Source organism: Apus apus, chromosome 3 (genome assembly GCF_020740795.1).
Source record: "Apus apus isolate bApuApu2 chromosome 3, bApuApu2.pri.cur, whole genome shotgun sequence".
NCBI classification, from domain to species: Eukaryota; Metazoa; Chordata; class Aves; order Apodiformes; family Apodidae; genus Apus; species Apus apus.
In genome coordinates, this window is record NC_067284.1 from 94,417,922 (window position 1) to 94,434,640 (window position 16,719).

At 36.9% G+C, this 16,719-nt stretch overlaps 1 protein-coding gene across 10 annotated transcripts in view; it reads right to left on the reverse strand.

The window, feature by feature from the left end:
• Positions 1–737: 737 nt before the first annotated feature.
• The window catches only part of SHPRH (SNF2 histone linker PHD RING helicase), a 57,175-nt gene continuing 41,193 nt past the window's right edge, over positions 738–16,719 (reverse strand). For 3 of the 10 annotated variants that reach the window (XM_051613419.1, XM_051613420.1, XM_051613425.1), the window contains 7 exons: positions 16,287–16,475; positions 13,709–13,800; positions 12,716–12,803; positions 12,074–12,160; positions 11,440–11,618; positions 9,331–9,411; positions 738–8,123 (listed from right to left, as the gene is read on the reverse strand). In XM_051613419.1, coding sequence (XP_051469379.1) covers positions 8,027–8,123; positions 9,331–9,411; positions 11,440–11,618; positions 12,074–12,160; positions 12,716–12,803; positions 13,709–13,800; positions 16,287–16,475 — 813 coding nt within the window. In that variant the 3' untranslated portion in view covers positions 738–8,026. Of the gene's footprint in view, positions 8,124–9,330; positions 9,412–11,439; positions 11,619–12,073; positions 12,161–12,715; positions 12,809–13,708; positions 13,817–16,286; positions 16,476–16,719 lie in introns of those variants that run through there. The other 7 variants (XR_007888897.1, XR_007888896.1, XM_051613421.1 and 4 more) reach the window with 7 other exon arrangements.

Genomic DNA, 16,719 nt, shown 5'->3' on the forward strand with positions numbered 1-16,719 from the left:
CATTTTGAATTTCAACTTTGAATTACAACTGAAGTATTTGTACAGTGCCCAGAAAAATAAAGACCTGCTGAAGTGCCGACTTAATATTAAGTTAACTTATTTTCAATATAATTTCTCATGCTCTGTCATAAAGTTGTGGTTTCTTTGAAACACATTAGCTATTTTCTTAATTCTTTAGGTTCCATCTAGGTAGAACTAACTGAACACATTTTTTTAAATGTTAAAAGGAATTAGAAGCAGTAACACATGAACTGCAATACAGCAGTGGGCAAAGATCACTGCTAATTATACTACAGTATTAAAAATAATTCTTTGTATATTGGGATTGACCAGGTCTGATTTACTGTTCTAGGAAGGAAAATATAATACAACTGATCCAATAGATTACTCTATCAAGGAGGTGTCACAGCCTCAGTCTCCATGGAGCAGAAGACTGCAGGGAAGAAGTGCTGCAGAGGAGTGCTGTTTCCAGAACACAGGGGGGTTGGGTCTGGGTTCAACCAACCACAATGAAAAGAATAATTATGGATCCCTAGGCTTTTCCACATACTGCAATTGCAGCTTTGAATAACAATTACTTACACATGCAGAGCATTCCTATTTACTAGTATCTATTTAACAGGCAACATCTATCAGGCAATTCAGTGACATACTGAGGAAAATGATTAGGAGCACAAATCATTAAGGACTGTCTCTCAGAAGAGGCACCAACTGTTTTTCCACAAACCAGAAAGACATAAGAGGAAGGATATTTAATGACTATTGCAACAATCAGTATACTTTCAGTAGCAGGGCAATATAAGACAAACATTTGTGTTCACAAATACTTTGAAATAGCTGTGAACCTTACAGAGACAGTATGATGGAATTCTGACAGCAAATTATGAATGCAAAAGAAGCACTATTGACAGGAATGTTAATTTATTCAGAGACCAAAGGAACATTAAGTTGTACATTTATCCATCCCTGACTATTTCCAAACAAAAACTTAGTTTTGCTACTTTCTAGATAAATTATTTCACTGAAATTACAGTGTCTATAAAATGCAAGGAAACAGATCAGGTAATCAAAATACTTCCTTGGCTCATCACCCATGAATTTCAGTTTTGGAACACAATATAAAACTGCTTTTTTCTCTACCATATGTTGCTTTCTAAAAGTCATTACCTTGCCACTAGAAAAGCTGATTAGTTTCACCATTCTATTAACTAGAACAATTCAGTTATTCTCTGTTTCCACACTGAAATCTCTAATTAAATTAGGAGACATCAAATTGCTTGCAAATATCTGACAAAGCACTTGTTTATATGTATATTTACATATATATATAAACATTTTCTATCAAAAAGTAGGTAATTTATAGACTTTATAGTAATTTAATTAATAAAACAGTATTTGAAAAAAGTAAAAATTTAAGTGTACTTAATTGAAGGACCTATATCAAGATTAATTTGCAAATTATTTTAAAATGTAATGTTATTATAGTAACCAAATAATAACACGAATAAATGAGGAACTGGCACAGCTGGCCCTAAGGCAACTGACCATTTTATTTTTAATCTGCATCTATTTAGATTTAAAACCTTACAAAGGCTCTAGCTATCTTTTTGTAAGCAACAAAGTTAAAGTAGAAAACTAATATAGAGGTTACAAAAGAAATTTTGTTTTGGTACTGTCTAAAATTATTGTACTTCCCACTGTACAACAGTATGACACCAGGAAGCACTCACTGCCTTCTGTTATTACATAGCTATGATAAATTTTGATTTAACATCAGGTTTTAAAGCTGACAATTACCTGACAAAAGCCTATGTTAGGAACCTTGCCTACAGAGTTTCTGTGTCGCTACAGCTTTTGTATGGATATACCCTTTTACAGTAATCTACAATGGTTATTTTCTTCAAGAAAAATACTCAACTCACCCTCTCCCGTGTCAGCACCTTCTGCTGAAGTTAAAAAAATCAGCACAGAAGCAGCCAGTAAAACAGCAAACATGCTGCAAAGCACAGTCTGTATCAAACTTCTCTCTGCAGTTCTAAGTCAGGGTATCTCTGAAGACCTCTCTCTTTGTCCTTCCAGCTGCTTCTGTGGTGGGAGTAGAAGGTGGAATTCTATTCAGTTCAATGGAAGGTGAAAGAATCTCTCGAGACTTGAAGTCCTGGGTCATGCATTTGGGCTTTAAAGCCCCTCCACAGAAACAAGTGCCTCAAAAAACGACCAAATGGTGTCCTGCACCCAACAACAGGATTCCTGCAGTGCAGAGTCAGTGGAGACTCAGAAAGCCTTTTCTACCTAGCTTAGAGTCCATTCCCCTAGGACAGGATCAGATCAAAGCCCTACCAAACTCCCACTAGTACATTTTTCTCTTGTGCTCCAGCAGCAGCAGAGTGTGCCCTTTACTAGGCAGAAGTAAAACCTCTCCCACTTCACCCACTTTGTTTATCTCTTTGGTTTTTTATGTCCTTCACATCTACTTTGGAAGATTTTAATGAGAGCTGTAAATGATTCAGAGGCACTCGACTTTGTTAAGAATGACTAACAAAAAAGAAATACATGCTCCCCAGAGAAAACAGGAAAGTTCTTTTGAATAGTGATAGCTTGCTGATGAAGGAAGTACATCTTAAGCATTGTAGAAACTTCACAGAACATCTCTGCTTACAAGATGCCCAATGATTACAGTATGCAAAAGGGGAAATTCCCACAACTGTCTGTGACACAGCCCTCTTCTGACATAGCAGACCAACACCTTTGGCAAGACTTCTCAGCACTCTGTTTCCCTGCACAACAGGACTCGTGTAGCCTCATTTCTATCACCCCCTCTGCTGACATGGAAGTTTGCTCTGTGCAGAACTTCCCAAGTGGCAATTACCAAGTCCACTGTCTTGCCTCTTCAGAGACACTTGTGCATGTACAGCAAATGTGATTAACTACCTTTCCCTTATTAAGTAAAACTTGCCAGTTTGTTTCAGGGAGCTCTATAATTTTGTATCTTACGAGTTTGAACTGTTATCCTTCACAAATCCACAGCATAAACTTGCTTAGGGAGTCCTGTGACTCTTCTTAGGTGCACATTAAAGCACGAATCACAGGGGTACAACCTTTCAATATTCCCATTTGCTTAACTGCTGCAAAGCCCTCTATATCCATATCCAAGATTTCAGTACGAAAATGATGATAATCTCAAATTGCAAACACACAAAATGTGCCACTGCATTTAGATAAACATTAAGCTGCAATGAATAGGTTAGGCTTAGAATCTTACACCCTTTGTTTATTCATTGCTCCTATCAGTGACTCATTCCTCCCACCAGAAAATCAGCAAAATGGCACACAGAGGAAGAATTTACAGCTGTTCCTCTAAACTTTCCCCCAATCTTCTTCCTGTCTGCTCCAGCTCCAGTACAGGTTCCAGCTCCACTACAGGCTGTGCAACAGCAGCAGCAGGTACGAATGGATCAACAGGACACAGAGACAGTCACTCCATCGCTTTTCTGGCTGGTTGTGAAATGCTCAGGGCTTTCTACCTCTGTATGAGGAGCTGTAGGTCAGAATGTCTTTTCATCAGATCTGCTTTCAGGACCTAACAATAGTGGTAGCAGTTAGCACAGTATAATAATTTCCACAAAGTCCTACATCGCTTTACTAGGGCTTTGCAGAAGTCAAAAACCACATGTATGTACTTTCCTTTCTGCTGGTCCCCCTCCTGTGTGGACTAGACATGCAGCATGCTCTCTGTGGTATTTGAAGGTTAACACTATGAAGGTGGCATGCATTTAAGGGAGTGGTAGTGCACTGTGGAAGATCTCATGTCATATTCAGGTGTATCTGGTGCAGAATTAAGAGTGTACATATTTTAAAAGTGCCTCATTAAAAGAACCCACAAACAAACAAAAAAACCCAACATTGTAGGGAGGAGCTGTTAGCTTTACACCTGTACTGCTTTTGTTTACTTTTCAGTATTTTGGGAAAAGCTGGAATAGAAACCAATTCTGCTGCTTGCACCTGCTGAATGCACTCTTAAAATATAAATGTGCATTTATTTACATGGGAGAAGGAAGAATTAGTATCATTATTTGTCATTTTGTGAGCAAATGTCCTTTAGTGAGCAGGAAATGGCCTTTATGTTAACAAACAGGAGATCAGAAACTTTTTGCAACCAAGACTTCCCATTCACAGGGCCTGGGTTGCCAAAGGGGAAATAGAAGAGGCATTTCCAGGAATTATCGCTCCACAGCCCAATATAGTAATGTCTGGAAATTACACAAAAATAATCCCCTCGCAAAAAAAGACTCTAGTTGACTTCCACATTGCTTAAGCAGACCTCCCATTTGATGATGTAAACGTAGGTGCTCATCACTTCAGTCAAATGTGACCTCTGTTCCCTCACCATTTGTTCTAGTGCTGCTTCAAAGCTTCCAGTACAGCACAGAAACCAAGTCAACCGTATGTGGGGGATAAGGAAAACAAAAAATGACACAGTTGAAGAAGTGAAAATATGTCAAATACAATGGCTTTGTCAATTTTCTAGAAAATGTATTCCTTATCAATGTACCCCAAAGTTGTTGTGTTTTGGTTTTTTTTTTAATAAATGCATATTAAGTACTTAGTGGAGCTGTGGCCCTATTCCGATATGCAATCTTAATAGTAAGTATTTGGTTGTCCCAAGTGACAAGCTGAATATATCTATGAATATACACATGTGCTCTATTAGTGCAGAACAAGCAATTTAAAATGGTTGAATGCACCTTGGTGTTTTAAATGCCGTTCTCTCATAGAATAGAAGAGACTATTTCTGTTGGAAGAGACCAACAGCCATCATCTAGTCCAACCACTTGACCAATTCAGGGCTAACCAGGTTAAAGCATGTTATTAAGGGCATTGTCCATATGCCTCAGACACTGATGGGGTTGGGGCATCGATCACCCATCTAGAAAGCATGTTTCAGTGTTTGACCACCCTATCAGAAAAGCAATGTTTCCTCATGTCCAGTCTACACCTCTCCTGGCACAGCTTTGAACCCTTCTCTGGATGCACTCAAGGACCTGAACATCCTTCTTACATTTTGGGGCCTAGAGCTGCATCAAGGTCAGGCCACACAAATGCCAATAATGATCCCGATAACAATAGGATTATCTCCTCTTTCGGCCAGCTGCTGATGCTGTTTGATGGTCCCCAGGATGCAGTTTGCCCTCCTGGCTTCCAGGGAATGCTACTAACTCACACTGAGCCTGCTGTCAGCCAGCACCCCAAGATCCCTTTCTGCAGGGCTGCTCTCTAGCCACACTTTCCCCAGTTAATGCTCAGCATTACTCTGTCTTAGGAGCAGAATTTCGAATTGTTGAATTCCTTCCCATTAATCACAGCCCAATGCCTAAACTGATCTAGATCCCTCTACAAGGCCTCCTGTCCCTCAAGAGAGTCAGCAGCACATCCCACTTTGGTATCATCAGTGAACTTCCTAATGGTGTATTCAACTCCTGCATCCAGATCTTTTATAAATATATTGAACAGAACTTACCCTAGAAGTGAGACCTGAGGAACACCACTGGTGACCGGTCACCAGCCAGATGTAGCCCCATTCACTACAACCATTTGAACTCTGCCCTTCAGCCACACACCATGAACCTGCTCATCCCACAGTCTGGGTACTCCAGGGCAGTCAGAAGAGCACCTAGAACCACATCTCTGGCATTCCATGCTGTTATGTGAGCATGAAAAAAAAAAAAAGTCGGGACTACAGACTCATGCACTGCTTGATGAGAAGCTGTGCATTTGGTTAGGAATCCAAAAGCCACATTTTTGTAAATAATCAATAAACTACTGTCTTTATAGAAATAAGCCAAAACCTTGAAGAGCTTGGGAAACCCCTCATAACAGGTATTTTTCAGTCTCCTCTTTCTTCACATTCACTGACAACTGCTATTCCCACATCTAGTTACTTAAAATGTAAACACTATTTGTTTCCAGATTTTTTTGACATAGATATGTAATTTCTAAGAGTGAACAGGAGCTCCTTGTTCACTCACATTACATTGTAAAATATTAAAATTCTCTGAGGACAAAGAGGAAACTGGATGTTGCTTCCTTCAGAGTTCCTGGAGTGTCTGTACAACATGATCTCCAGTACACTGTAGAACAATTTAGGCTGGATAGGATCCATGGAGGTCATCTGGTCCAACACACCACTCAAGGCAGGGCCAACTTTGAATCTGGATCAGGTTGCTCAGGGTCATCTGAGTTCCCAGTACATTCAAGGATGGAGATGTCACAGTATCTGTACAAACAGTTTGATCCATCTAACTTAAAAAAAGTCTACTATCTATTTATTTCCCTTGCTGCAAACTGTAATCTGCAAAAAATCTGTAATCTCCAAAACAAAATATATAAATAAGAGTTTATACATATTACAAATATGGGAAATAAAGATACGCTGTCTGTTAATTTACTAAAATAGTCTTTAGAACAAAATACCTAATTAGTCCAGAAGGATAACAGACTATAAATACAAAAAAACCCCACTTCTTTATACAATATTATTAATGTAAATTCTATTCATGTGTGTTGTCAGCAGTGGAAAAGTTGTCTGCCATGCAGATAGGCTTAATACCCAAACGGTGCAAGTAAAATGTAGTCTGTTTCAAGAGAGAGCTCAAGAAGCTTAATAACTACACAGTTAATCTATTTAGCAGACATGATTAGACAAAATATTCTAAGGTGAGATTTTTTTAAGGACTCAGATTCAACCTCTGGTGACACTTCTAAAATACTCGAAAATCTGAAACAATAAATACTGTAATTTGAGGGAAGTAGTCTGACACTTATGCATATACATTTGTCTCTTAAACACAAAATTGTGTTTCACATCAACTGGATAACTGAACTTGCTTCTGTAATAACTCCAGACACGTTATGTTAATGTGTATCCATAACCTATGCCAAAAGGCTTAAAATTTATCTTGTCTACTTTCTGCAGTCTAAAAGTTAGCCTAGATTGGTCTTCTAATCTCTCTACTGTCAACAGAGATGGGGCAGAGTCATCACACATATCTGAGGATGAAGTTTCACAAGTTTCATCTCTCTCTGCTGATTATCTAACTCCGAATAGGTGCCTAGTAATTACTGCCTACCTTAATTTGACTGATTTTGAATATTCAGATTGTTGCATCTTCAGGGAGAACTAGAGAAAAAAATCAGGGCAAAAAAATGTACACAAGCAGCAAATTATTATAAAGTGATCAGCAGCTTAACCAATTAATTTTTTAAAGGTTCTGTAACAAACACATTACTTTTTACTTAAACAAAGCACTAAATTAGTCATGGCTTCAAGAATAAATGAAAACATGTACAGTAAGTTCAAGAATCTAACTGATTACCAGACCAACATACATACAAAAGGCATAATTTAATTATAATCACTTTGCAGTAAGCATTAACAATGAAATTTTTAACTGTCACGAGTCATTATGAATATCTAAAAGTCTAATACAAATATCCAAATTATTAGTAAAGAGTAGTCATTTAAAGTGTTACCAATAAGTCATTCAGTAACTCTGCATTAAATGCTAACAAGCCCTTTCTAGAAGAATATTAATTTACAGTAATTCTTTCTAACAATTCTTTGTACAATAAAAAAATTAATTTGTGTTTTTTCTGCTTCCTTTTCCCACCCAACCACCCACATAATTTTGCTCTCAGACTGAGCTACTAGCCAATCAAACCTGACGGTAAAAATCCTCTCAATCAAGGGTCCAAGATTTCAGTTTCAGCATCCAGCTCAACTGCTCTTTGGGAATAAAATCCATGTTTTTGTGTAATGTGCAAAGTGCAAGTTTTATCCAGTGCCATCAGAAGTGTGTGCTGCTAAGTACTTCACCACAGACTAAAACTAATGATTAAGACTTCTCATTTTCCAACAGCTCTGTTACAGTCAAATATTAGATGATGTTTACAGGAATGACAGATCAAGTGGGTTAAATACCGGTGCTTATTAGGTCAGGTACTTTCTGATTTCACTAGGCTAGTGTTTTCACTCAAGTTCTTCAGTTTCCTCTGTAAAAAGGTCAGCCAGATCTGCCACTGTCAGAACTGAGGCTTCTGACTGTTTCATGGAAGAGCTCGTGTGGCTGTGGGGAAAAAACGCATAAAGACATTAGAGCAGGAATCAACTGAAGTACATACAAGCTGTACGCACTGAAGACAGACAACTCTGTTCAGAATCAGTAATGGTTCAGCTCTAAAGCTCAGCAGGAAAACACACTTTCTGTCAGTGAAAATATGTACATGGATCAGCTACTTTCCTTGCACATTCTAAGTAAGAGAAAAAAATCCATCTACAGTTCCTAACAGTAGTCCATACAGAACACCGCAGAGGCAGCAGAACATGGGATAATCCGCTTTGCCCTCTTAACATTTAAGAGATGGATTCAGCTTCCAACTGTAAGGTTTGATATTACTTTTAAAACTTTAGCCCTCACTGGGATAATTCAACCACTGTGTATTTATCTGAATTTTATATGCAAAAGAAGTGCTACTTTACACACATGTAAAATAATTGTTTTCAAAGCCAAAGCTTAAAGTCCTTAGTAACTACAGGCAAAGACACACGTACATTTTTAGTCTCAAATTTTGTAGCAGCCAAAAAAAAAAAGGAAAATAACTAACCTTCTTAAACTAAGATCTCATCCTAGATTTTTATGTGCATACAATAGAGTTAAAGAGGTACAAACCTCTTATACTTTCTGCATAAAGAATAGAAATAGCACTTTCATCCCACTCCCAGTCCATCAATGCATGTAGATTTTGAGAAGATAAACACAGTGAAAACTGCTAACTCTTAATTGTGTCTGCACACCAGACTGACTTCTGAGCTAGCATCTGGACAACTCTTGCATTGACTGCAAAACCAACCAGCATGACACCAAACTGAAACAATAAATTAATGTCCTGTATTAGACCTTATAACATATGCTGCTACTCCAGTGGCAGTCTTAGTATTACTACATTAATTGCAATGCTTTTATACTAATGGAAATAGGTAAGATAAATCATAACACATAATTTATTAATTCATTAATTCATTTTATTTCATAAAATATACCAAATGTAACAAAAAATATTCTTCAGTGAATTACAAATACCTTAAGCTTCAATTTACTGGAACCACATTAAAATGTTTCAAGTCTTCAAGCTTTTTGGTCAATCAAAACAATTTCAAGTAGACCAGCTGAAGTTTATGTGTAAGTATGCATACCTAACTAATAAAAGTATGGTTTAGATCTGCTTTTTAATTTTCAGTGCAATAATTATGTTTTAAAAACATACATCACATACCTTCTATCTACAGTTTTCAGCATAGTCTGCATTCTCTCTTCTATTGTTGCTTTTATCAGGAACCTATGAACAATGGTAGGTCTGAATGTGTTTAGAAAAAGAAAACAAGATCAGAAGTGAGCAGAAGTTAGGCTGTTACTGTCAAAATTCAAGACCACATTTTTGTCGCATATTATTGTAATATTGCTGAAAAAAGACCTCTGTATTTTAAGACAAATATTACAAAAGGATTAGCAATTTCCATGGACATTTAAGGATTGTTACTGTCTCTCAGAGCACATGCTTCCACCTGGCTGTATCACACACTAAATGAATATAAGCTGTATTAACTAAAATTCTAAAGCAGATGCTGAGTAAAGTTCTGCTTTTTGTGTCCATGCTATAAACAAACAGTCCTCAAGAGCCTAGCCTGTCATTTCAAGAAGTAACTTTGGCTCACTGATTATACAGAATGTTTATACTGCACTGCCACAAGTCAGCCCAAGAGACAGAGCTCAGTGTGATGGGTAATTAAAGCTCATTTCCAGAGCTTTAGCAATAATGTTCTTGAAGATTGAAAATACTGTATTTTTTAAAAAAATGTCAGTAATTGTAGTCAGTAAATACAAAGCTGTAAATACTGGTAAAATATAAAAAACAAAATGTCAATAAACATGAGAACTCCACTTACAAAACAAAATTTCAAAAGAAAAGCTGTAATACACAAAAAAGAAACATCAGGCATGACAAAGTAAAATGAAAAAGAGTCAGCTCCAAATATATAAATGAAAAATCACTCCAGGCTTCCCAATATAAACATTTTTCAAGACATGAACTCTTGAAAGTGCTTGGATGGTTTTCAAATCTTCAGTTGAAACTTTGGCAGGTAACATTATGCAGAGGAATTCTGGGGAAATACTTTGTGATTCATAGGCAAAGGTCTACCCAAAAAAAGAGAAGTAAGAACTCAACGGAACTGGGTAATAGCTGCACCAGTGAAACTAAACAGAGTATTCCCTTATGCTTATTGTACTTCAACACAGCCCATTTCCAAATAAGCCTCGCTGGAGTCTTATTTTTAAGAAGTTCAGCACACATTCTTGCTGGTTTTATTGCAAGGTTTTTGCCAGATCCTTAGTGCCAGCACCATGTAAAATTACAACGCAGGCTGTTGCAATCAGTCAGTCTTACAGTTAATTAAAAAATCTCTATCAACCAAATATCCACCTGTTCATCATCATTCTTTCACATTCATGTCTTCTCACTTTGTCTCTGTTTCCAAAACACAAAACCCAATATTATTCTAGAATATTGTTACTCCAGAATTGATTTTCAGCGCTTTTTCTTCTTTATGTTCAGGGTTTTTAAATTATTTTTTCAAGTGACATGAAACCTAAGGAAAAAATATACATCTTCTCCCTTCAGGACAAACTTTCCAAAACCTTTGTTTTCAGTACTAGCCATGTAAAATCTACAGCATTGGAACAAACAAAAGATGTGCAAACTTATTAGTGTCTTCAAAAAGATCTAGACAGGGGTGCAGAACTGTAATTTTAAAACTATTAAGTTCTAAAAAGTGCTTTAACTTTCTTTTAGGATAAAAGCAAACCAATCAACCAAAAAACCACAAAAAAACTTTGAAGAACTTGACCAGCTAGAAGGAGCGTCTCAAGGAAACTAGGACTGTGCCTGAACTTAGCCACATATGACATAAATGGTGAGTTGCTCAGACCTGCAAAGCCAAGACATTTCTAGACATGCTTACAAGCAGAACTTCAGCATTAAAAAGTAAGGTATCAACGGCACATATAAAATAGGGCAGCAGTTAACAAGATTTTTCAGGATTTTGGACTCAAGAGCCTACACTTTTCCTAAATGCCCAAGTGCCATTTGCTGTTGCATCTTACTGCCATAGCACAAGAGAACTCCCTAAAATACACGTTATGTATTTTCAGCAAACTTTTTTTATTTTAATCTTTCTTTCCCTTATATGATCATCTTTAAAAATAGGATTCCTGTGAATACCCTCATCCCCAAAACTGAATTCAGAGAACTAGATTTATTCTGATTACAGTATGCAGTTCTATTCTGGACCATATCTAAACCACTCAATGTAGTTTTAACTCTTACTTTGTTTGGCCAATACGATGTACTCTGCCAATAGCCTGTAGCTCATGTGCAGGATTCAGAATGGGTTCCACAAGCAGAACGTGAGTTGCTTCGATGATGTTTAGTCCATTGGAACCAGTGTGAAGGGGCAGCAGCAAAATATTGATGTTGGGGTCATATTTAAATGCAGAGAGATTTTCCTAAAAGGCAAACATCACAGCAGTGTCACAAAAGTTCCTCAATAAAGAGTAGGGGGGATACCTTCAAGAAGTTACAGCAGCTGCTGCAGACCCCACAATGACAATCTTGCAGCCTGACTGACTGATCCAAGACCTGTCATCCCAGAACAGCTACTTGACAGTGAGCAGGAAGGCAAGAACTTTTTGCAGTATTGATCGCTGTGTCTCATCCTTAACATCCCTGTCAACGCTTCTTTCTCACAAGTCAATGTACTGTTGCTCTCCAAAGGCTTTAAACTGTGGCTTTTTGTGATTGTGATTTTCAGAATTAATGAGTTAAAGATCAAAGCTTCTTTCAAACAAATTTGCTGCTCTTTCAGTTTCTCGAAGCAATAAAGTAAAAGGATCAAATTAACTTCTATGAACTGTAAACTTCCCCACTGGAAATAATTTTAAGAAAAATAACCTCCACGTACCTGAAATTTACTAATTCCATTGATCTGAGAAAAAATCATGTTGTTGTCACACAAAGCTTTTGAAATTATGTCCAACACATCTTGCCACTGTAAAAAAAACAAAACCCAAACAAGTAACTCAACATTACAAACAGGAACGACAACTAAAATATACTAATTAACTTTTCTAAGAAAGAGAAGACAAAAAGGCTTTTCCAAATAGTAGTATTTGCAATTATTAAAAAGGGGGAAAAAAGAATAAGTAAAAAGATTTGTGTGCCAGGGACTGAATCTTTCACAAAACTAAATTAAGAAATGTAATTAAAAAGATCAGCTTGAATAAAAGAAATTTGTAGCCATCACAAAAGCAGTTTTACAATGTATAAAAAATATCTGGATGTTACATTTAACAATATCTACAATTACTAATGCTCCCATTTAAATCTAAGCATTTGCCCTTTAAAGAAACAAGCTCTTACATCTGTTGACTACAATCATTGTTCATGTCCCAGTTACATGAATCGCCCTACAAATTCTCAAAACAATCAAGTAGCTGTACAGAGTGATTCAACATTTTGGTAGCTAAACTAATTCCTGAAAATAGTATGACCGATTTAAACACACACACACTCAAAGACAAGACGTAAAGAAGGTGATTTATACCGTTGAGAAAACTAAGGATTTAGCTCCTGGATCTTTAAACTGAATTTTCTTCAGTGTTCGGACCACAGCTTCCACTTTGGTGGAGTGACTTCCCTTTGAAAAGTCAAAGAACAGCATTAGTAAAGTAGGATATTAAATAACACCTTCCATGTTAATTGTTTTATTAAATAATGTTATAATAGGACTCCTACGTATTTTACACAGACTTAAAAATTAGCAACCTGGAGGAAGGGCAGGTTAGGTACTACTGAACTGCTTTTATACTTCCCTTGTAAGGCACAGCCATGGGGTCAGTGATGTGTTACACAGGACATGGACAAATGATGCACCACACAGATACACCCCTCTGGTCTGCATGAGGCAGAATGGATAGCCCAAGCAGTGCAGTTGCACCAATTATGCCAGGCCTCCTGAGATTTAACTTACTGGCACAATCTTCAAATAAATCTTCCAAATGCACATTTAATGTCATACCTCTTGAAAACTGCCAATGAAAAAACCTACCCAAATGTTCTATCTATTGCTTTTGTTTCTCACTCTGGCAACACCAAACTTCTGAGATCAGCTCTTTAAAAACTCTCTCTACTTCCTTCAGTAACTCTGCTTTCTTCAGTATGTACTTTGCATTATAGAAATTTTACCTAATGTGTTTTTTTAAGAATCCCTTATTTAATTTCCTTACTAGTTCTTACATGCACAGTAATTTCAAGCTGCAGTAGATTCAGCTGGACAAATATTGTTTTATTTCTGTCTGCACCTGTCCTCTGAACATTGAATTAACTATGTTGGCTTGCTACAATGACAGATCAAATTTACTGAAGTTATGCTGCTTGCAGAATTGGCAGGGAACGATGTCAGAAGTGTAAGCACAAGTTGGGAACTGATGTTGGGCTGCTTGATCATTCATATGTTATGAAGCTAAACAAATGCTCCAGAAATACATGTAAGAGACTTTCTGCAAACTGTTTTACCAAAGGCTGCAATGAGCAGTACCATTTTATTTCCCAGCGTCTTCCATAGTGATTCCGACTCTGTGTCATAGACATAGAAGGAAACCAGCTATTTTCATGACATCTCTCTTGCACCTGGTAGACATTAACACTGTTTCCAAAAGTCAGATAGGCAATTACAAACGCTTATGTCAGTACGTGTTACAATCAGCAAGAATCCCACATTTGCAGCCCTACAGCAGCCACCCATCCATCACAACTACCTTGAATTAGGAGTTCTGGTATTTCCTGTTAATCCAGGGTAATTTATTTTCTTTTCTGATACCATTCATCTGTAAATCAATGATGGCAATTCTTGCTAACCTGCTTTTCCTTGACAACTTTTTTTTGGACCTTACCATAGGTCCTATTTTCTCCTGCTATAAGATACAGTAGCTTTAGCCACTGATGTTGATCTTTCTACCCTTCAGATTTCCTGTGACTCAGGTGTTACAAATATGACTTTGAACAAGATCAGTCAGAGAAACTACAGTGAAGAAAAGAGCACAATGATCAAAGTGGCTACAGTCTTTTTGTTCCAGTTTTAAAAAGAGTATGTGTGCAAAGTTATCCATCCCTCCACTTCCATGATATTAGATAAACTATATTTGACTTATTGAACTAACAATTTACTGAAGTTTTGGTTCACAGCACACAAAAAAAATTCAATTTTGTTCTCAGCATTTATGGAGAGATTAAACTGAAAGCTGGACCCTTGCTATTGTAAGTTCTTGGTTTTTCAGTCTGTCTTAAAAAAGACATGACCCTACTCATTACCCATATACCTCACGTTCATAATTTTGTTGAAATCCAGGTAAGTATTTATAAACATATTAGCTAGCTCTAATAGTTATGGAACAGTACAATTTAGGAGAAAAACTACCCTCTAACAAACAATTTCTGTCTCAGACGAAAGGCTGGCAATACCCACTGCAATACTAGCCAGACAGTGGAAGCTTTTACAGAACCAAAACATGCAGGGATGCCAGTAATTTCTCAGTATAAAACACTCCCATTTCCAGCAGTTCTTTCACATCTAAGGCAATAACTTGGGATGGCTAGTGCTGGCATCATTATACCAAGATGTGTGTGACACAGCAGAAGTAAAATAAAGAAGCTGAAAGAGACCAGAGGGACTGAGAAAGTTCAGATGAAATATAAAAACGGAATAAATCACACATTTTTTCACATATATACTGCGAGATAGTGATCTTAACCTCCGTACTCTATAGAAACCATAGTAAGGTAGTTATCCTTTGTTAACTATCCTCGAAGGAATATGAGGTAGAGTTTTTTAATAAGGCTGCTCATTTTGATAGTATTTACAATGAAGCTACAATATAAATTGTTGATTTTTTGTGAAATAAGAGAGAGCTTTGCTCAACATGACATCCAAATTCACACAGAATTCATGTTTCTGCTTTGCCTGAAGTTTTTGGTGCTGAAATACTTCAAGAAAACAATACTACCCTTTACACAGGACAGTAGATGACATGTTCCTGTGTTTTGTTTATGAAGATCAGTTATTCTATTTATTTTAACATAATTTATGAAATGTATTTGAAATTTTCTTGTTAGAAAAAGGGCAAAATTTCTACACTCTGGGGAAATAATATTTTAAAAACCAAGTATGAAGTGAGGTCCTAATAAAACTGGCACTTCAAAAAAAATAGCCTGTTTACTCCCTCTGGTGCCCCATGCTGTCAACTACTTCAAATAAGTTGAGTTAGGAAGCTTATACTCATAAAATGGAATTCCAATTGTCCAGGAAGACTGACAAGTAGTGTGAACATAGTAGCATTGTCTTCAGTACAGGCCAGCAACCCTAGTATACCCACAAGGTTGAAGGAGACTTGCACAGATACCATGGAACTCTGTTGACATTTTGTTATTACTTTTAACTATACTAACTAGATCAAAACTATGATTGGCATGTCCAGCTGTATTTTAACAATATTTTAACTAAAGATAGCAGTATCACCTAGATAAAAATATTACCAGTATTAGTCTTTAACCTTGGCATTTTAGTCCAGAATTCTCTATTTTTTCCACAACAGCACTAACCATGGGTTTTGGTTTAACACTATTCTGTAACAGACTCATGCAAAGCAAAAATGTACCTATGCACCACATATGTGTCCATATTGCTAAAGACTCCTGGAGATGCTTTTTCTTCCTCCACAATTGCCTTCAACCCAATGAAAACCCTCTGTTACCAAGAAAAGTAGATATAACAGTGCAATCAGGACTGAATTCCTACGTGCTTGTGCCTAGTGGTTCATTAATTTCTGTCATTAGGAAAACCAACCCAAAAAACCTTTTACTTGACAGGAAAGTGTGTATCCTTTCCTGAGGAAGGATGCAAAAGCATTCATTATACTACAAGAAAGGACTATATACATAATGTCCATTTCAATAGAAAAATAACAATATCTCTTGTAAACTAAACTAATTCTAAAAGTGAACCTTCTATACCATAAAACTATATGGTAGATTTGTCTGCCTAAATGCAGCATGCAACAAAACACAACGAATGGGCACTGCTGAGAGTTTTGGCCACAAAGCTTACACTAGCAGCGTACCTTTACAGGAATATCATCCTCCTGATTTGCAGTTTCTGCAGTGAAGACATAAGATATTTCCTTATGAGATGTTGTCTGCCTGCAAATGGCACACTTAATTGAGCTCCGGCGGCTGCCAACACTGTACTGTTCTATGATGATAGCTACACACTCATTACAAAAACAATGTCCACATGTCAGCACTGCCCACTACAGAGAATGAAAAAAAACACAACACAGTACCAGTTTCAGATCAATGCAAAAGAAACAGTGTACCAATACCTGATAAATTACATGTTCACAGAAATGTTATTTTCAGGAAATTGATTAAAATCAAAGAATTCTAGAATTTTTAGTACTCCAGTTACAAAGTCTTCCAGCACAGAAAGATTCATGATTCACAGCAGTTCTCTGCATTTGTTGTTAATTTTTTGCATTTTCCCAATTTAAACTC